The sequence below is a fragment of the Aptenodytes forsteri genome, unplaced genomic scaffold (assembly GCF_000699145.1).
Source record: "Aptenodytes forsteri isolate BGI_AS27 unplaced genomic scaffold, ASM69914v1 Scaffold162, whole genome shotgun sequence".
NCBI classification, from domain to species: Eukaryota; Metazoa; Chordata; class Aves; order Sphenisciformes; family Spheniscidae; genus Aptenodytes; species Aptenodytes forsteri.
The window spans coordinates 226,058-246,957 of record NW_008795132.1 but is presented as its reverse complement, the minus strand read 5'-3'; the positions used below and the strand labels follow the sequence as shown (position 1 = coordinate 246,957).

Below are 20,900 nucleotides of genomic sequence, written 5' to 3'. Positions count from 1 at the left end.
CCCCTCAGCCAATCCCCCACTGCCATCTGTGTTCCTGACCAATCCTGTGCTGCCACCTGGCTCTGCTTCCAGCCAATCCCGTGCGGCCACCTGGCTCTGCTTCCAGCCAATCCCGTGCTGCCGCCCATGTTCCCAGCCAATCCCATGCTGCCCCCTCCAAGGGTATATAAACCCCCAGCGGCCGCTGCCCCGGAGGGCCTGTGCAAACCCTTTTTTTGGGGGAAAAAAGGGTCTTTTTGGTTAGCGGGGCCACCCCAGAGCATCCCAAAACTGCCCCCCGTGTGGGGCAAAGGGGCTCCCTGCGCCCCACAAGACCTCCTCCCCTCCTCCCTGCCCAATTCGGCTCCGATGCCACCCGAGCTCGTTAGGGCCTGGTGCTAATTGCCTTTCAGAGCCAATACGGGCATGGGGGCTCTCATTAACCCCTGCCCGGTGTCGCCGCTCTGCCAACGTGCCTCACGAAGCTGCAATTAAAACAGAGCTCATTTGCATGCCGAGCTCTTCAGGAGCGAGCCAGCATCCCATTTTTTTTATTTTATATTTCCCCCCTCCTCCTATTTCTCCTCGACTCTCCCCAGTTCCTTTGCTTGTTTATTTATTGGCCTTTTATTGCAACGGATATTTGCATGGAAACTGTTTCCTGCTGTTCCCTTCCCACTCCAAGCCATCATCCTCGGGTTGTGACATTATAGTTTCCATGGCAACGCGTTGAGATGCCACAGAGGACCGCGCTGCCTTCAGGTGGGGAGTCGGGCAGATGGAGCTGGTGAGAAACAAAGAGGGGAGGGAAGAGAAATACCCATTTTTGTGCGGCCATAGTGGCCCAGAGCTGTGCCGCAAAGCCGGGGCGCGATAGCGGGAGATGCCGGGTTTGGGGGTTCGCTGCTGAGCTGCGTGAGGATAAACCGTGGGGCTGAAGGCATCCAAAAACTGCTCAGCACTGTCTAAAGAAAGGGCTGGGGGGTGATGGGGAAGGGGTTGCTCAAGGGCAAAAGGTATGAGGTGGTTTTCTACCTGCGTCCCAGAGCACCCCATTTCACCCAGGGATGCCGAAGACCCCGATGAGTTCATGCATCTTCAAGAAAAACCCTTGGCATCCCCATTTGAGGTGCAGCACCGCTTCTCCACAGGCAGCTCTCTTGGCCCGTTTCCCCAACCCCCTAAAACCTCGTTCTCCTCCAGATCTGCCCGATTTCCAGCCGAGGCCGCTGGCTGGTGTTGTGCCTTCCCCTCCTCGGCTGCAGGCGGGGATGTCTGGAAATCATTAATCCCAAGAATGCCGCCGGGTTTCTGGCGCAATGGGAAGGGGACGGGGTCGGTCTATAAAACTTGAGCAGCCCGAGAGTGGGCGGTTTGCGAGCTCGTTCCTCCTCGCCTTGGCCTCTTTGGCAGAGGTCGGGCTCTCGGCTTTCCTGAATCCATCCTGACGGCTGCTGCATCTCCAGATGTTTGTGATCCTGGTGGGGCTCCTTGGTTAGGTGCGCGCCCAACCGCAGCCCCATCTTCCAGCAGAGACATGGCCCTTGGTGTGGTGTGGCCCCATCGGGTCCACATTCTCTCTCTGATGTGGGAGAGGAAGAGATGAGACATGTCTTCGCAGAGGTCTGCTTGCTTGGCTTCCCTTGACCCCTAAAAGTGACCCTCTCTTGGATCCAAAAACCTTGATGTGCTGATTTCAGGGGGATGCTGTGAAGTTCACATTTTGCCTTTCGCTAGGAAAATTGCCCCTGTAAAGGGTGGGATGGGCGGCATTAGGTAGAAACCCCCAAAGTGCTCATTTCTCACAAGTTTCATGCACTTGGGCAGCTGGGGAGAGCAGAGGATACCTCTGCATCTCCCCTCCGTGCACGGCTGTGCCATGCGCCCGACCTCCCTTAGACAACAGCGAGTCCACGCAGCTGACGGGGAGGTGGCACCTCCAGGAGAAAGGACATCGTGGGACATCTCCAGTCATTGAATGGTTTAGCAAAGGTGAAATCCAAACCGCGTCCAAGCAACCTCTTCCTCCAGACCTTCCCAAAATGGATGCCTTTGGATAGCTGCCGGCATCTCTCCTGCACCATAAGCCCATGTGCTGGCTGCCTCTCCCCTCATTTTTGGATCACATTTTGAGCAAAGCTTCGTCTCCCCCTTTCCCAGGACCAGCCCTTGGTACCTCTGTGCTGTCTTTTGTTGTATTTTTATTTTTATTTCTTTCCCAGTCTATAAAATGGCAGTAATAGGTGCTGCAAATCAAGGGTGTCTGGATGCTAAACACGCTGCCACTCGCCGATGGGCTCTTTGTGACCCCGGCACAGCGATGCTGATTTTTTTTTTTTTGCACGGAAAAGAGCTTGGAAAAGATCATTTCTCTGCAAAACTAAACCATGACTTCCTGCAACAAAGGAGGGAGCTATTACTGCAAAAAAAAAAAACCAACCCAAAACCCTGCTGACTGCAACCAGGACACATCTTCGCAGTATATTACTGCTTATTGGAATATTCCCTGCATCTACTTTACCATATGTTTGTCCTCCCTCATTTTAGGTTGTGCTGCTTTGCTAAATTACACGTTTAAAGCCAACCAAAGTAGGAAGGAGGAGAGGGGAGACTGGAAACACACCGGGTTTTTTTTTCCTTTTGCAAAACCATCTCGAAAAACAAGGCACGGCACTGCGCCTGCAGCCAAAGCCGACCCGAATTTCCTTGTCAATTAGATTTGGAAGGGAAAAAACCCAAGTGCGATGGCTGCGTCTTCCATTTTTGATTCCCCTTGCAAGTCACAGTGGAACAATCGGCCGCTCTGTTCGTGCTACTCTCTATTCATACGGTAATTAGAAAGCTAGGAATGACAGGCCGTTTAATGACGGCTGTAATATGTACCTGCATCTCGCACAACAGCTGGTGCACTGGAGAAAATGCAGCCATGTTTCTTTGAGATGGGCTAATAGGAAAATCTTGAGCTAACAAGGAAATAAATCTCCCCAAGGCTAAACTTCGCAGAAAATGGTTTCGTGTGCAGAGAAAGGAATTTTAAACAAGTCGGGCCAAATTCAGCCTGGCTGGAGCTGAACCAGCGCTGCTGTGGGTGCCTTCAGCCCGCTGCTGGCGTAACAGAGCTGAGTACCTGCACCTCGGCGGGGTTTTTTTTTTTGCCGTTTATGCCGGTATAAATCAGGGCTGACACGTCCTGAGCCGCTGGGTTTACACCGGGCTGTAAAAGCCGCAGCTGGGCTAGATGTGAAAGGATGCGGTGGTCGGGGCTAGGGGCTGCTCCCCGGGGCCGGTGTGCGCTGTTAGCTGCCTGTTCTGGGCATGAGATGGCAGCCGTGGTGAGGGCAAGGCTGCGACGGAGGGCACCGTGTCAGGGGGGATGCAATGAAACCCCCCCTGGGTATTGCAGGGGATGAAGAGTATTAGGAGGGATCAAGCGCCTTGGCTGGAGGCGCTGGTGCCATGTGCGACGTCCAAGCTCAGGCTCCGGTTTTTCAGGCTCCAAGAGGCGAAAGACGCAAGGATGGGGCTGAAGACTGAAAAAAGAGACCTTTGCATGGCCCCAGGCGATGCAGTGGACCATCTGGAGAAAGATCTGCAGGGAAAGCAGTGCTTTAGCTAGATGACTCTGCTCTCCGTCCTCATGGGACGGAGGGATCCGTCCATCTCTGTGTCAGAGCATGGGGTTAACCCTCTCCCTTGGACACCACACCTGATTTTGAAAGGAGATGTGATTTCCTCGGTGTGTTTTCCCAATGAGCAGTCACCTCCCCAGGGTCTCCTTTCCCCTCCGCATCCCTCCAGTGACAACTACAAGTCTTCTGCTTTGCTCTGCTAGATCCGCCAGCACGGGTTGCCCTCGTGTTTTCTTTGTGTCTCCTTGAGTGATGGCAGCTGGGAAGAAAGAAAAGAAGAAGCCGAGATCTCCCGGCATCCAGCGATCACCCCAAAGCCCCTCTCACCTGATTCGGCCACGAGACTGGGGCTGGTTTCAGCGTGCACAAAGACATCCCTTTGCCCAGCGTCCCATCCAAGGGGGACCACCCCAAATTGCACCCATCAGCCAGACCTTTAGGTGCCCAACGGGAGCAAGCTCAGGTCACAGCTCCTCCATCCCATGGTCCACAGCCAGGAAAGGGAGCAGGATGGGACCAGAACCCCTCTCTGCCATGAATTACAGCTGCGGGGCTGCCGAGCCCCAGCCCAGCGAGGACCTGCCGGTGCATTCTCGGCGTGGCGTTGATTTGCAGCTCGGACCAGCCCAGCTCGCTGCGTGCCTTCTCCAAACGGATCCGTCTGAACCGGCTCAAGTTCTCCCCAGCACTAATTGATTTCTGCTTGCAGCCGGCTCCCTTTCGGCCCCCTGCTAGCCCCCAGCCCTCAGGAACTCGGAGATAAAGCCCCAGGGTCTCAGTTTCCTGTAGTCAACCTCCAAACATCTGATCAAGTGTCTTAAGTTGTGTGGATTTCTCTTTTTTTTTCTTTTTTTTCTTTCCCTTTCTCAGGCATCCCCAGGGAAGTTCCCAGAACCATTCCTCATTTCTTCCAGCCATCTGCTCCGACCCACGGCGAGAAAAGTCTCCCTTCCTCCCAAACTCCCCTTAAAAACCGCGTTAATCCAACCCGGTTGGGTCGCACATGGGTTTTGCAAGGGACGTGGGAAACAGCTCCTCGGCAGGAGAGCACCTCAAAGGCAACCCGGAGCAAGCGGAAAGCTTTCGGGGAGCGGCAGATGGGGGAGAGGGCGAGCTCGGTAGCATCTACGGTGCTGTGAAATGGGGCGTCTCGGGGGGCCAGCCCCAACCGTTGTCAGCCCATAAAAAGGAATCCTGCAAACAACTTCTCAGTGTCCTTCCAAGGGAGCTGCTGCTCCGCTTCGTCCCTCCTCGGGCTGTAATTTAAGGGCTCGGAGGGGGTGTGCGTCCCTTCCTGGAACCACTGGCGCTCCGCATGCTGTGAATAATATTCCGCTTTTTCCATCTGTGACTAGATTTACGACCCGGCAGCTCCGTTCAGATCTAGGTCTGATTTCGATGGTCGATGCTGGAATGTGATATTTTCCTAAATGTCCCTGTAGTGCCATGAAATCCAGTTATAAAGAAAACAAGGCCATGTTTTAACAATAAAACCAATGTGCATGATCTAATTAAATGGCATAATAAAATTAGGAAATAAATGCACAAAGCATGAAAACCTGTTCCTTGAAAAGTGAATCAAATTGGCTACTAAAATGAGCGTTTATTCCTTGTGAAGGAAGCTGGAAGATCCTGTCCTCCTTCTCCGGGAAGGGATCTCCGAGCTGTTTCCAGGTTTTGGGAAGGTTTAGCCGTTGAGGGTTGTTTTTCTCCGAGAGCTGGCCGGAGCCGGAGGCAGCCGGGAGGGGGAAAAGGAAAGAAATATTTGCCTAGTGGACGCGTTTACCTGCTGGAAAACCCATCCCGCGCACAAGGTTAATAAATACATCGCAAAGGAACCCAAGATGCCAAAGCCAGGGGAGGAAGGGGTTTGCTGCTGGGCTTAACTCCAGCAAGACCCAGAAACGTGGTTGGGAGACAACCACCACCCTACAGAGCTGCTATTGGCAAAAAAAGGAGCAAATTTGGTTGCCCAACTCTTAAGCTCCTCTGAAGTGCGAATAATATTAATCTCTTCTTATCCACAAGCTTCCTCGTGCCCTCCAACGGTGGGTTTGTGAGCTGGATCAGGGGAAAGTGAGGCAAGGGCATTTAAACCAGGAGCCCAGGGGACGTTCCCAGCCCGTGGCCATGGCCGTGAGCAATACCGTCTCTGTGCGTGCGAGGCTGAGGAGGAGGTGAGTTTGACTCACCAGCTTAGAGCCTTGGATCCCGCCGTATTGGCAAGGGAAGAGGGAGCGAGGCCAAAGCTGGAGCCCTGGTTTTGCAGCCAGCACCGGGCAAAGAAAAAAGCCTGGCTCCGGCCGGGGCTCTGATGCTAAAACCTGGCAGCCCCGGGATGCTCGGGCTGCGCTAGAGGCTCCTGGGGTGGAATTTGCAGGGTTTTTTTCATTTTGCAATTTTGCAAAGCTTTGAAAATTGAGCCTGGAGTTTCCAAACCTCAACGTTTCGAAGCGGGGAGCTCCAACATTTGCAATTACCCCGGCTATTACGTGTGATCCAAGTCGGACCGGGGCCAACAACCAAGAGGTTCTGGGGGGGGCTGAGACCCACCGGGGGTGCCCACCTCTTCCCTCCCACTCTCCTGACGATGCCTCATGATGCCAGTAGAAAATTCCCTTTTCTGCTTGGCACTGCGATCCATCCTTCATCGAGCCCATCCATCAATTAGCTTGGCGCGCTCTCCCTCGCAACTGTCTGTGTCATCTCGCATACCCCCATGGTGTTAAATAATTAAACCGTAGCACGTTGTAAAAGAGAAAAAAAATAGCGATCTGTCTTACAGCTGCGGAATAAAATCATTTGGCACCGACGCCGAGATCAGATATCGTTCTGGCAGGTGACGGTGCCAAAGCTGGGCGTGGGTTGGGGCTGGTGGCCTGGCAGATCTGTGGGATTTCGGATGGTCCCGGTGCTGGATTTGGCCCCCATGGCAGAAGGAAAAGCTCTCGGCTCTGCCCACCGACGCCGAGATCAGATATCGTTCTGGCAGGTGACGGTGCCAAAGCTGGGCGTGGGTTGGGGCTGGTGGCCTGGCAGATCTGTGGGATTTCGGATGGTCCCGGTGCTGGATTTGGCCCCCATGGCAGAAGGAAAAGCTCTCCGGCTCTGCCACGGTGGAAGGTTTTTTTTTTTCAGGAGATGGGAAAACCTATTAAAAAATAATTATTGCCCAACACCAGGCGATATTGTGAACTCGTAACTCAGCGTGGGAAAGCGGAGTGGCTGGGTTATTGCTTTAATCAGCGTTGCAGGGTGTCGATAAGGACACGGGGTCTTATTTATTGCGTAGGTGAGAGCACGTTTCGGCTCTGTGCCGGATCCTGCAAACCTCCCGGTGGGGACAGAGCTCCACGTGCCTTCGCGGTGAGAAGCTGAGCAGCGTCTCCGAGCCCGTGGGAGATGTATGGCCACATCCAAACACCGGCGTGGCTGGAGCAGGGGACATGAGATGGGTAAAAACCCCAAGAGTCTGGGATTTTTATTTTCGCTTTGCAGTTTTACCCTCTAAAGAAACTTTCTGATTTATTCTCGGCCTCCATTTTTCACACTTAAGGGCATGACACACATTATCATTCACCACCTTCGTTTACATGTAGCAAACACAGGTCAATTTATTTCTAAATCCCCTTTTTTATGGCTCTATTGAACTATTTGCCACATTATTTATACATTAATGCGATGAATCCCTCTGGATATCACACTGTCTAATAAATAACGCGACAAATCATTAAGCAGGGTGATAAAATCAAGCCATTTAAAAATACATCAACCTGTGTTGCTTTCGTGTAAAATAAGCTCCAGGGGCCCATCAGCGTGAGAGAGGAGTCGAGAGACACACACACACGTGCGCGCGCACACAAAAAAAGGGAAAGCACCTGCTTTTACCAAATACCCTGGAAAACGAGGACGTGATTGTTTGGGGGTCAGTGGTTTTTTACGTAGGCGATGAGGCTGGAAGGGGAAGGATGAAATGAGAGGGGGGATGACGTGGGGTTGCGTTGGGGGATGGATGGGTGGTTGCGGGTGCAGAGTTGAAGGCAGCTGGTTGAAGGCAGCCGGGCGAAACTCGCTCCCGAAACCACGTGAGACCCAAATCCCGCGGTTGGCAGGACGGTGCATGCGGGCACAGCCCGGCTTGGCCGTCGGCATCCTCCCGAAACGGTCACGTAGGTAACGCAGGCAAAGCCGGCTCGCTGCAACACGCTGAGGCGTTTGCAGCTCCTGGCTTTGGACGAGGAAAGGAGCCGGGTGGGAGAGCGGACCCACAGCCCCGGCACCGCGTCTGGGATTTTCCAGAGGAGCCATGGCCGCGGCATCCCAAATCCCAGGCGGCCGAGCGATGCAACGGTGAGCGGGGAGGAGAGGTGGCATCTCACTCACCATCTACTCAAGCAGCTGCAAGGCGGATTAGATAGCAGGTCTTTTCGCAATTGAATCCCTGATAGCACCCAAAATCCTTCCGAGGATGAGGGAGGTGACCAAGGCCAGCTGGAAGGCAGTGTTGGAGGAATGACAGCTCCCTTCATCTTCCCTTCATCACCCACCTCTCATCTTGCCTTCGTCACCCACTTCTCATCTTACCTTCACCACCCACCTCTCAACGTCCCTAAAACCGGACTTGCATCCTCAGCGGCTCCATCCTCCCCATCGAACAGATCCGCCGGCTCCACGTGGATCCCAAATCGGAGGTGTCTTAGCTGGGCACCATCTCACCCAAGCCCAAGGAGAAAACCCACATAACTCGCCTGCTCGCTGCTCCGGAGCCATCGCTTGCCTCTGGCACTTACAAATGATGTAATCCACTTTATTTGTGTGACAACAAAATGGTTATTATAGTAATAAGTATAATTAGCACAAGACAATTACCATAATAATACATTTCCCTTACTCCAGAGGTACTTTTAAAAAACAGGTTTATTTAAGATTTTGAAGAAATAAATAAAAATTGCTCAGCGAGGCACAGCAATAAAGTATTTCATTGTGCTGATGCGTGGGGAACAAAAAGCAGCTTCTGCCAGAGGTGAGCGTGGACTCAGAGGTCATCGGGTTGCTCTTCGCCCGGAGCTTGGGAAAACCTTATCCCAAAGATCTTCTCCAAGCAGGTGATGCAGCTGGGGAGAAATGGGAAATATGTGGGATAAACTGGAAAGAGTGCTCCAGCGTCATCTCCTGATGGATGCAGCCCGTCAAGCTGGGGGATGCCCCTTGGAGGTGCCATGTGCAGGTGATGGACCTCCGAAAGACCCTGGTTTGGCGGCCACCGTGGGAGGAAATTGGCCGAAAACTTTTTCGGGGCTCGACGCTGTCTCTTTTGAAGATGCTACAGGGAAGTGGAGCTTGAGGAACCACCAGCTGCAGCCAGGACTTATGGTGGGATAATTACATGGCTTAAAAACCTGCCCTTTTTTTTTTTTTAATTTAGAAAACACACCCTTTGCGTCCATCCGCAGAGCAGGGAAGCTTTTCCAGGGAGCTTGGGGCTGGAGGTGCTTCAGGGCTGGGAGTTGAGCATCACGCGAAGGGCTTAGCTGCTCCGCCGGGGTCTTTACGCTGGGTTTTAAAGCCGGAGTGGTCAAAAATAGTCTGGGAGACGCGTTGCTGCCGTGACACCCTTGTCCCCAACAGCGATGGGACATGTCCGGCTTCAGTCGGAACGAAAATGTCACCTTCGCTGGACCTCGTGTCCCTCCACTGAGTTGAACGGGAGATGGCGAAGCTGTGGGAGCGGCCTGGTCCCCTGCTAACCCGCCCACCCCAAAAAATCCTCCCCTGCTCAGTCCCCCGTATCCCAGTGTCTCTTCCTGGTGGGGATTCTCTGGTGGCTTGTAGGGTTGTGCAGCTTTTCCCTTTGGTCGGAGGCGTCATGGCCACGGAGATGGGTCAGCAAAGGGGCATTTTCTCACCCAAAATGAATGGTGAAAAAGTATGCAGCTGGAGCCGTGGGCACAGCAGAGCCAGCTGCCAAGGATGATAGCCGACAAGCCTCTGGCTGCTGCTTCCCCTTGCGACTGCATGGCCCCATGGGCAGCATCTCCCCAGCCGCCGCGCTCAAAAACCAGTTCAAAACCAGTCCCAGGCTCAGCCTCTTTCCCTGCTTCGCTGCTCCTGCCTTTTTCCCTTCAGTCACCCCACGTTGCATTGCAGGATGCCTCTTCCAGAGCATCACTGCGTGTTTTGGGGCAGGATTTGGGGATTTTGGGTGGAGGCAGCTGCGTCGGAGCTGCCTGGTGCTGACTCGCCTCCGGCGCAAGGGCTGAATCACCTTTTTCTTGGTCTCCTGGCCAAAAGGGATGGGTTTTCCACCCAGCCCAGAAGAAGAAGCCGTTGCCACTTCAGGATGGCGTTTGACCACTGGTCTGTAAAACCGTCCCGAGCCATTGGCATTTTTGCATTTAACCCCTTCCAGCTTGTCCCGGGGATGGAATCTGCAGGACATCACCTTTTGCTCATCTCCTTTCCACAAACTCTCCAGGTCGAGCTCTGACCTGAAGACGTTTTCTCTTCCTGCCTTTGAAGCAGGCGGCGTCTCCCAACTGTGCAGAAAGCCTTGAGTGTAAACACAAGCCTGGCCTTGATATTTTTAAAAGATGCTTTGAAAAATTCACTTTAGGACTATTATTCCCGCAGCCTTATTATTTTCAGATGCAAAGAGCGAGCCGTTTGGCAGCCGGCAGCCGGAGTTAATACGATGCAAATGCGGCGAATCCACCGCAGCTGAACTCCTTACATCCCGGAGTAAGGCTGCGCCCTTGATTTCTTGACAATGGCTCTTTGGAAAGACACCAAAACATCTTCTGCAAAGGATTTTCTCTTCTCAAGTCTGGTTCAACCAAAAGTTTATTAGTGGAAAGGGGGTAATGAAAATAACGTGAGCTGGCATCGTAAACACGCACACTCAGACAGAGGAGCTGAACGCAGTTTGGAACAAGCTGTGTAAGCACCACGGTATCGTATTCCTGCAATCCTCCCAGCCAGCCAAATGCCAATAATTAGCCATAAATAATACCTAGGCTCCTCACAGCAGGTTAATCCACTATAAACATGAACCGAGCTGGAGAAATAACCCGAGGATGGAAAACAGCCTGGTAGCCAAGTGAAAAGTTTTGCACAGACAGAGCTGTTGCCAGATTTCGAGTTGCTGGATATAAACAGTTTCTTGGCTCATCCCGCAGCTGCTTGGCCACCGAGCATCCCTGCCTCCGCGGGGGGTTCGGGCTGCTCCGTGCTGCGGCAGGGACACCCGGCGGCTGCGGTCCTTCCTCATGGTGCTCCCGAAATCCCGGCGGGATGCAGGTGGGGTTTGCTGTGCCCACAGGGGTGGGCACACGGGGGCTGCTGGGGACCCCGTTGTGAATGAGCGGCCCAAGATCCATCCAGATGGATCAAAGCGTGGAGCAGTCAGGGGGGGATTTCACCTGCCGCCGGCCCCGATTTCAGCCTGGGATGAGTCTCAGGAGACATCAAGGCGGTCATTTGATCTACAGCCCACCAAATTATCCAGCGGTGGTGAAGGGAGAGGGGAACCAACCCAAAATACACCTTTTCTCATGGCTTTGAGGGGAGCTCCTGACGTTGAAGATGACGAAGCCCTGCCGTGGGTCATGGCTGTAGGTGGCTGGCAGGTGCCAGAGGTGCCACCAAGCTGCTGAGATGGAAACTCAACCTGATCCCTTGCCCCAGACCCTCGTCTCCCACCTCCTGGACAGGCCAGGATCGGGTCACCCGGGATGCCGGCTCACGCTTGATTCCCCTTCACAGGAGCTGCCAAAACTTAGTCTAAATAGACGACTATTAAGTCAGGCAAATTCCCATCCAGGACCTCTCAGCTGCTATTTATAAAAGCTGCTGCTTTCATTAGAGCTGAGCGGGAGAGCGAGGAGGGCTCACACAATCTGGGAGAGGCGAAGCAGAGCGGCTGGAGCTGTGTGTCTGGTTTGAAGACAGCACCGTGTCCGTAACGCTGTGCAGATGTTTAACCAAAGCAATTTAGTCATCAGTTGCTTTCATTTTCCTAATGTTTTTTTTCTTTTCTTTTTTTCTCTCTTCCCTTCCCATATGCATTTTTTTTTCCCCTTTTCTTTCCAAGCTACAAACCCCACATGCTCTCTCCCCCCTCGCAGGGATAACCCCAGCCCTCCGTCGGGGATAACCTCCCTCCAGCCCTGCCCCAGGCGGTTCCCATGGGCCAAAATGTCTTTTTAAATGTCACGGGGGTAGAAACAAGTCAGGACCCCAAATCGGCAGGTCGTGGGGGTGCCCAAGGACCGTGACATCCCCCAAAGGTCCCTCTCGGCCGTTTCTCTCCACCCCAGTCCCCCCAGCATGCGTGGGGGGCCCTGGGCTGCTCAGGGTGGGGAAGGCATTAGGGAGCTATCCCCTGCCAGCAACCAGCTTTTATTTTTTAAGAGAAAAAGCCTGGATCTCTTCTGCTCAGGGGCTGCTCTCCTGCTCAGATGGATTAATCTGAAGCAAAGAAAGAAATTCATAGCAAAAAGCCCCTGGGAAGGGAATAGAGGGTGGAAAAGCTCCGACGGTGGCCCCATCTACTGAAGCAGGAAGGCATTAGGGAGCTATCCCCTGCCAGCAACCAGCTTTTATTTTTTAAGAGAAAAAGCCTGGATCTCTTCTGCTCAGGGGCTGCTCTCCTGCTCAGATGGATTAATCTGAAGCAAAGAAAGAAATTCATAGCAAAAAGCCCCTGGGAAGGGAATAGAGGGTGGAAAAGCTCCGACGGTGGCCCCATCTACTGAAACAAGTGGTTCTCCATGGCCAGAGAAGGGATGTGGGGCTGGAGGTGGGGTCTGGGGGGAGGAGGGTGGCTGCTGTGCGAGGACAACATGGGACGGGACATCTGGGAGGGATGATGCCGTCCCCGAGCAAACCCATCGCCTGCAGCCACAGGGGTGGGAAGGGGCCAGGACCACCCTGGGAAATGCAGCCGTTCCTCTCCTAAAAAAAAATATTGGGTGTCAGCCCTGATGTGAGCTGGGCAGGAGGGCGAAGAAAGGCCATTTTCTGTCCCAGCATAATTCCTCCTTGTCACTCGCCACGAGGAGCCGCATTCCAGCACCACCAGCCGAGGCAAACTTTCCAAAAATATCTCTTTCATGAGGAGTTATGGTTTTCGGCTTCCTCTCTCGGGGCAAAATCATTCCCTACCCCCATCCCTCCATCACAGCATCCCTTCCAGCCAGCAGAGAAATGAAACACATGATATTTTGCCCCAGATCTCTCCTGCTGCAGCCAAGAAAAGACACGGCTCCATCGGAGCCAAATGTGGCCCCTTTCCAGCTCCCATGAATGGGATGTTTGGAAACCAGTTACAATTTTTTTAAGGGATTCTCAAAGAGCAGAAGGAGGGGCAGGAGGGTTGCAGGGTTGTTTTGTTGTTTTGGGGGTTTTTTTGAGAGACATCTCCGACGTCATTTATTTTAAAAGTAGAAAAAGGGAAAAGGTGAAGGGGGAAAAAATGGCTATTTATGCAATTGTTCTCTGGATGTGAGTGTGTGTCACCTAATAACTTTGAACCTGGAGGCCAATACCAACTGGATTAGGCAGCGATGCTCAGATCTGCCCAATTTCATTGAACCAGCAGAGGAGATCAGAGGAGATCCCCAAAGGATCTTTGTAGATCTCCCTCAACCCTTTGTAGACATCAGAGAGTCCACAAGGCAGCTCATCCTCTGCAGTCACTTACCGTGGACCCAACGCTGCCCCGTCTGCCATTCAGGATCCTCTTCTTTCCACCCAGGATGCCTTTTTCCGGCAGCTGAATTTCAGAGGGAATTCCCTTGCCCAGTCTCCTCCAGATTAGCCCCAAATCGCTGCGCTCTTGCATAAGCCGCATACCTCGAAGATGACACCGCCAGCAATTAGGGATCATGTGTTCACAATTAAGCGCGTTGGTATCGTTGTGAAATAAAATAAAACTAAAATATCAAGTGGAGCCCATTATATCGGCTAATTGGCTGACGGCATGGAGAGGGTGTTAAAATGGGTCTTTTAACTGTGCGTTAATCTCCCTGAAGACAAACTGTTTGTTTTCACATTTTTATGACTCTTACTCCCACACACATTGTATATTTTGACCCAGATGATGGACAGAGTTATGGGAGGGAACTGTAAAAAAGTAATTACAAATTATGAAAAACATATATAGCCTTTTCAGCCTGGTGGATGAGGCAGTGTGGCCGGTGTCTCGTGAAGATTTAATGCTCTTGGGCTTTATTATCTCTATCTAACCATCCATCCTTATAAAGCGATTGCGGTACAGTATGCTACTGTAATAGCCCCAAACACTACAGCCTGCAAAAGTGATAAGGCAGCTCGCGCCCGGCCAATACTCAAGTGTCGTTTTATCCGTTAAGTCCATGTGAAATGGCTGGTTCTCCAAGGTCAAGGCATTTGGGGCGATACCAAAGCCCCATCAATCCCCCTGACGTTAACGAGGTGGGAGATGTGGGCGCTTGGCCAGGCTGCTGTTTGGCTGAGGCTGAGGAGCCGGGCTCTGCGCCGGGGAGCTGAGATGCGTCCCCATCACGGGGGGCTGGCACAACCCCCGTGTGGTCCCCCAGGTCACCGAATCCACGATGATGGCTTGCGGCCGCCAAGTCAACGCCGTTGAGTTGACGACGCCCTTGCGTTTGGTGCTGGGAAGAGCAACCAGGACCACGCAAAGGTGACCGTGTGCGTGGTGCAAAATGCGTCTGCAATGACGCCGGCGCCCGGCACGACTTGGTCCCACCACATGTGCACCATCCCAAGAACTACGTATGTCCCTGGTGGTGGTAGGTGCTCTGGGACCATCCAGAAACCACGACTCAACCTCCAGAGCCCGCCCGGGCGGTATTTCTGGGAAAAACAATTTAAAAATGGCACATGGGGGAAACCAATCGGTGGGGTAGCCCAGGCTGGGAGGTGCTCAGCAGCAGGCAGGATGATACCACCACCCACTCTGGCAGATCTCTCCTACCCGAAGGACGCTCCCCCCCCGCGGTCAGCCGCTGCCGGAGAGCCAACGAGGCCGGATGCTGGCAAGGAGCTGACAACGAAATGAAAAACATCAGGTTGGAGACGCTCCAGCTCCTTGACAAGGCGACTACTCACACACAGCGATGCCAGATGAGCCCCGGCCAAGAAGCGAGGGCCAGCTCCCTGCGGGGACACTGCTCCGTGCCGGCCCCAGCCGCAGCCGCGGGTGGGAAGGGGGGGTTGTAAAAACACCTCCGCGCCTGGGATTTTACGACTTGCTTCCAAAAAGATTTAGGTCCTCCAGGAGGAGGTCCGGTGGCAGGCAGCAGGATACCGGCTCCCTGTCCGCCGCAACATGCAGGTGAGTCGGAAAACCTCCTAAAATTGGCCAATTCAAGATCAATGGCAAGGTCTGGTCCAGGCTGAAGAGAAGAGGACATTATCCAAGCCCAAGATGTGTTGGCTGGGTCTCACCTCCCTGATCTTCGGCACTGGTCTCTAGCCAAGGGCATCCTCCAGCTTGTCCCATTGGAGGGGTGACACTGAAGCCAGGTCAGAGGAACCACCATGAAGGTGCTCGCACTCTCCATTGACTTTAGCCCAGCCCTAGGTGCTTGCATGGGATAAGGAGGATGGGAGCCCTGGGGCAAGTGGATGATCTCCATCCTTGGCACCTCCATCCTTGAGGTCTTCAAACCTTGGTCATGTCCAAAGGTCCAAGGTTGGCTGAGAGTCCTTCAGGGTCCCTTCCAGCCAACACCGCTGGTCCCTGCAACCTCAGCTGAACCCAATCCCACTGTGACACCCCAAAGAGCCTCAACTAGAGCCCAGATTTGTCTCTTGGTTGGCATGGAGGGACCAGAGGTCCCTTTCTACCTCCTGCTACCCTGCATTGGCCTTCAAACCCTGCAGCCACTCTCCAGGCAATGCCAGAGCAATGCAGCCACAGCGAGGTAGGACCATCTGTGCTCCCCAGCCAGTCTCTTGGCCGTACTCAGAAACACGCAGGAAAATCTTAACTCGCCATCTCCTCTCCAGATTGCACCTGTTTAATTCGATGTCTGATTTTGATACTGATTTACGGCACCCAGGCCCTGGATCTGGGTATTTTCAAATTGATTCGAACTTGCCTTCTATTGATTTAGCTTAAGTCGGTAGACGATCGCTTTACGTTAAGCAGCCGTAAGGCGCTTTTAAATCAACGCCCCTGGCCAATGCAGCGCTGGCACCGGCACCTTAATAGGGCGGTATTCCCGTAAAGTGCCGGTCATCTGGAAGCCAGCGTCTGCGCCATTGCTGGGCTGGAAGCAAATGTAATGGGATTTTTGTTTAAAATTCAAGACAAAGGTGGGGTTTGGAGGCAGAGTTTTGCAGGTAGGAAGGGGTTGTGGAAGCCTTTTGAATTTAAGGGAGTGAATCTGGGCGTCCAGCCCAAGCTCCGTTGCTTCGGGATGGGTAGGGGGGACCGCTGTGGCCACACCGCTGTGGTCATTGCTGAGCTGAGAGGTCTCCCCACCGTGTCACCCTGCGTATGGAGGGATGTCCCCATTGGTAAAGCTGCAATGCCTAAATGCCCAGGAGGGAAACTGAGGCACAAGGACCCACATCCCTTGTGGCCAGCCACAGTCTTCTGCAAGATGCCACCAAACATCTCCGGGAGGTGATTTGGGTGGGTTAAGCCTCTGTCCGCGAGCCCTTACTTCCTCGCATGGGTGGCCTCGGTGTCCCAGGTCCCTGACTCGCCTCCTGCGACATCCCCTTGCTCCCCTGCGGCTGGAAAACCTCACGAAACCCTCTTCATTGTGCAGGCTTTATTGCGCTATAAAAAGGTGTGGACCTTCCAGTCCAGCCTGGCGAAGGAGGGAGAAGAAGATAAATAACACAACCCCGTAAATCACACCGAGATTAATGGAGAGAGCCAAAGATAAAGCAAATAAGGGCACGTGCAGGAGCGGCAGCGCCGTGGCAGAGCCACCGTGTCCTTCAGGGAAGGGTGGATGAGGCTGTTGGTGCTGGGACGCCGTTGGCGATAGGATGTTGCTGGCGATGGGATGCTGTTGGCGATGGGAGGCCGTTGGCAACGGGTTGCCATCCAGCGCTGCCTGAGCGCTAACTGCTCTGTGCCTCAGTTTTCCTTCCCCACCTCCATCTGCGTGGGATGCTCCTGGGGCTCTTCCTTCTTCCTTGTCTCCCGCTGCAACCCCCCCCCCCCCATTCCCATCCATCCCTGTGCATCCCCCCAGTTAACAACCAGAGCCCAAATGCCCTTTGGCTCCTTCAAAGCACCAAATCTGGCTCCAGGAGCAAAACCCCGGTAACCTGGATGCTCTGACCACTGAGCCGCGCTCCCACATGCGCTGAAAGATTTATCCCTGGGTAGTTGGCTGAGTTTCTAATGAGAGCCAAGACGGATGCTCCACTCACCAGTTAATAGGCTGGGTCTTGGATTAGTCACACTAACTGGCATCAATGCACTGATTTTCTTTTTATTGCACATTATAACTCATGCCTGGGGAGGCGAGATAGAGAGGAGTCTCGTGGCACCGGGAAGATACGGCTCCAGCCAGTTGCTCAACGCTCGCTGCCAGGGATTCGCCGCTTCCCGGCTGCCGCGAACCGGGGACCCTCATGGCCCGCGGGAAAGGGGAGACGGGGGTGAGGAGGGAGGGGAGGATGTGGGAGGGATGCTGGGTTTGAGCATCCCATCTGGGGTGCTGTGCAGCGGCTTCACCATCCTCTTTGCCTCCCGGGGAGGAAGGACGCGGCACCGCACCGCTGCTGATGGAGCCCCCGTTGCATCTCCTGCAGCTGCTCCCGTTGGGTTTTGGTGTTGGGCCAGACGTTTAGGGGCTGGGGGGGATCCTCCATCATCTCCCACCCCCGGGAGCAGCAGGATCCAGGTGGCCGTGGGGCCAGGACAAGCCTTGGACGACCAACCCCCATCTCAGTAGACCTGGACGTGCTGGGGTGAAGCTCGATGGGTGCCCGTTGCATCAGTGCAGGGGTGCTGGGGTGCATCTGCAGCACCCATCCATCTCCAGCTCATGGCTGGAAATCCCAGCTCTGTGGGGGCTGGAGGAGCTCTGGCAGCCAGACAGGAGCAGGCAGCAGCTCCGCGCACTCATGCTAAGCTGTTATCTCCCCATCTAGTGACCACAGCACGCATAGCAAGATGCACGATGCCGCAAATTATTTGGGATGCTCCCAAATTATTTAGGAGCCGAATAAACACCGGACGGAACAAGAGCTCCCGGAAAATACCCCCCCCCCCCCAAATCAAAACCTTTTGAGTGGGCGCTTGGACGTGCCACCCGTGCAATGCCACCCAAAAGCCGTGCAAAGGGAGGGTGTGTCGCGTCCCTTGCGTGTCCCCAAACCGGGAACGCACGGGGCACCCCGAGGCATCCCCGCCCCGGGAGGCCTTGAGCACGAGGCGGCTCCACCCGCAGCCGCCGCGGGGTTTTTCCTCTGCTTTCCCCACTCAGCAGCTGGCTGTGATTTACAGCTCTCGCCTAAACGCTGCCACGTGGCCGAGCTCCCGTGGGTGCCCGCCCCGAGCCCCCGAAATCCCGGCGGAGGCCGATGGGATGCGCAAGGGGGATTTTGGGTTGGTTTGTTTTTTGGTTGGTTTTTTTTGTTTTTTTTTCCTGTGCCGTACACGGTGCTTTTTTTGGCTTCAAAAAGCAAGAAAGGAGAAAAAAAAAAAAAGCAAAAATTTGCTTTGATTGCAAGGATCGCTTCTGTATCTGGAGGGTGCAGCTGGGCGGGGAACGGGCTGGGGATGCACCCGCCGGCGCTGGGCACCCTGGGCACCCGGGTGAACCCTGATTTTAGGCTCTTTCACCCCAATTTTTCCCCTTTAGGGTGACATGGGGATTGAGGGAGCGTTTTTGCTCTGGGTTGATTCATCCCAACCCGCTACGGTGATGCTTGGGTCTGTCTTCCCCATCCCCCAGCCCATCACCGGGGCATCAGGGCACCTATTTCACCCCCACCCCAAAACCAATCCTTGACTCTCTCTCCAGACAACCCCCACCCTCCCCCTTCCCTTTCGGACCTCATGGGACGTTTCAAGCTTTACACCCCAAGACACAAAGGCTCCGGCTCTCCCCAGATGCAACGCGGCTGCCGATGCCGGTGATTCACGAATCCCTTTTTTTCCCAGACACTTCCATAACTTTCCCAACCTTTCCACAGGCAAAACGCGGCCCATAATTGTTTTCATGCAAATTAGAGCCAATTAAACCAAGATAGAGTTTACTGGAAGGCGAGACGGACTTTCCGCAGAGCGAAACCTGTTTGAATTTCATCACGGCATTAATTACGGGTTAACGTGGGGGTGATTGCGCGGCCGCGGCTCGGGCGCACGTTGGCCCCTGGCGGGTTTATTTTTGTTGTTTTTTAAGGTTTGGATTCATTTTCATGCAAGAAAGCAAGCCGCAGGACTTCTCCTGCCTGCCTGATGCAGGGGGGGGGTCCATCCCGGCTGTAAATAGGGCATAGGATGGAGGCAGGATCCGGCCCCGCTTGGGGCAGGCAGGGAAATTTGGGGCCGTCTTTTGGCAGGAATGCCGAAATCACGGGAGCAAGGAGGGGGTAATTGCTTTGCAGCCTCTGGAGCCTCGCGGAGCCCCAAAGGGAGGCAGAACCTTGCCGACGCATCCGTAAAATATGCAGGGAACAAGCCGCAACAGGCCGAGCCGCCCAGGCTACAGCCGCCCGCTGCGCCCGGCTCGCCCCGGCTCCGCTCAGGATGGAGCACAAGGAGAAACGTGCTCTCCCCACGTTTTTTCTCAATTTATTTTTTTCCCTTCGGCATCCCCGGGCAATTCTTGCAAAGAATCGCCCGGCGGAGCTCGTGGAGAAGTCGGTGTGAAGTGGGCGCAGAACCAGGGTGAGGTCTTTGCTCGGCTTCGCACGGGTGGTTGGGTGCTCCCGCGGTGCAAGAGCGAAGCCAAGGTGGGGATGTTCCCGTGGTGCGAAAGCAAAACCAAGGCAGGGATGTTCCCCCAAGGCAAAAGCGTAGCTGGGATGGGGATGTCCAGTGGCGCAAGAGCAAAACCAAGATGGGGAGGCTCCTGCGGTGCAAAAGCAAAGCCGCGACACGGGTGCTTCCCCCACGCAAAAGCAAAACCGAGGCTGGGACGTTCCCCCAGTGGAAAAATCAAGTTGAGATGGGGATGCTCCCGCGGTGCAAGAGCAAAACCAAGATGGGGATGTTCCTGTGGTGCAAAACCAAGCTACAGATGCTCCCCCCACGCAAAAGCAAAACCAAGGCAGGGATGTTCCCCCCACACACACAACAGCAAACCCAGAGAGGTCCCGCACCAGCCCCGTGGTCTCTCTGCACCCCCAGCCCTGCACAAACCCAACCGGCGCTCACCGCCGCTGCCTCCCGCCCCAGCATTTCCACGCCGGGGGCTTTTCCCCTCGTGCCCTCGCGCGTTTACCCTCGGCCCAGCCGCTTTGGAAGGCGTACAAAGCAGCCCAACCCGCCGCGGAGCCCGAAACGCCGGCGTGGCAACAAGCTGGGACTAGCGGAGCCCAGACAGGAGGCGGCTGCCCAGAAAATGCACCCTGGAGAGGTAAAACCCTCGTGGATTATGCAAACCTTCAGACGCTGCCTTTTCCACCAAACGCCCTCACAAACCCCGCTCCCTCCTTGCCTGCAGCGAGTCGTTTTCCTTTTGATCAGCAAATAAAATATAATTAGTTGGGGTTTTTTTCTCTCTTTTTTTTTTTTTTCACTGTCAGCACAGAGACCGACAGGGGGATTTCAATCTTTTCAATTCTCATTTCCCCCCTTTTCTTGTCTTTTCTCCACCCGAAGCAGCCGGGTCCTGTGTCCGTCAGCGATGCTCCTCTGCAAACAGCAGAGGATTTTGCAGGATTTGGCCCTTCGGAGAACGTCTGCGGCAGGATTCGGCCAGGCTGCAAAGCGCCGTCAGCTGGGAGTGCCTCCCTGGGGCTCGCCGCCTTCTGCTTGACTTCTCTAGTGTCTAATATGAGGTTGTGCTCCGGCCCTCTGCAGAGGACATCGGTGCGGTGTCTCCCCTTTTCCCAGCTGCCTCATTTGGGATAATTTAGAGGTTTTCTCCCTGCTATTAACGTGGCTAAGAATTGGCCGAATTCGGTTCGATTTTGGCGAGGGATGAGCCACCTGCAAGAACGCTTGCTTAAAGTGTTAAGAAACGCTCTGAAATAAGAGCTCGGAGGGGGAGCGGGGGACCAGGAGCACCCCAGGGTGCTGGGTGCCGCGGGGGTTCCGCGGGCGCCGATGGTCGCGGGATGCTGGCAGCATCCCCGCTGCGAGCAGGG

General features: G+C 54.4%; 2 protein-coding genes across 2 annotated transcripts in view; one reads left to right on the top strand and one right to left on the bottom strand.

Moving 5' to 3' along the window:
• HOXC13 (homeobox C13) overlaps positions 1 to 13,458 on the bottom strand; it is a 55,207-nt gene extending 41,749 nt beyond the window's left edge. Inside the window, exon 1 of the mRNA XM_019471826.1 lies at positions 13,309 to 13,458. Coding sequence (XP_019327371.1) covers positions 13,309 to 13,458 — 150 coding nt within the window. The remainder of the gene's footprint in view (positions 1 to 13,308) is intronic.
• Positions 13,459 to 14,937: 1,479 nt separating this feature from the next.
• ATP5G2 (ATP synthase, H+ transporting, mitochondrial Fo complex subunit C2 (subunit 9)) overlaps positions 14,938 to 20,900 on the top strand; it is a 39,756-nt gene continuing 33,793 nt past the window's right edge. Inside the window, 1 exon segment of the mRNA XM_019471825.1 lies at positions 14,938 to 14,943. Within this exon segment, the coding sequence (XP_019327370.1) occupies positions 14,938 to 14,943 (6 nt within the window).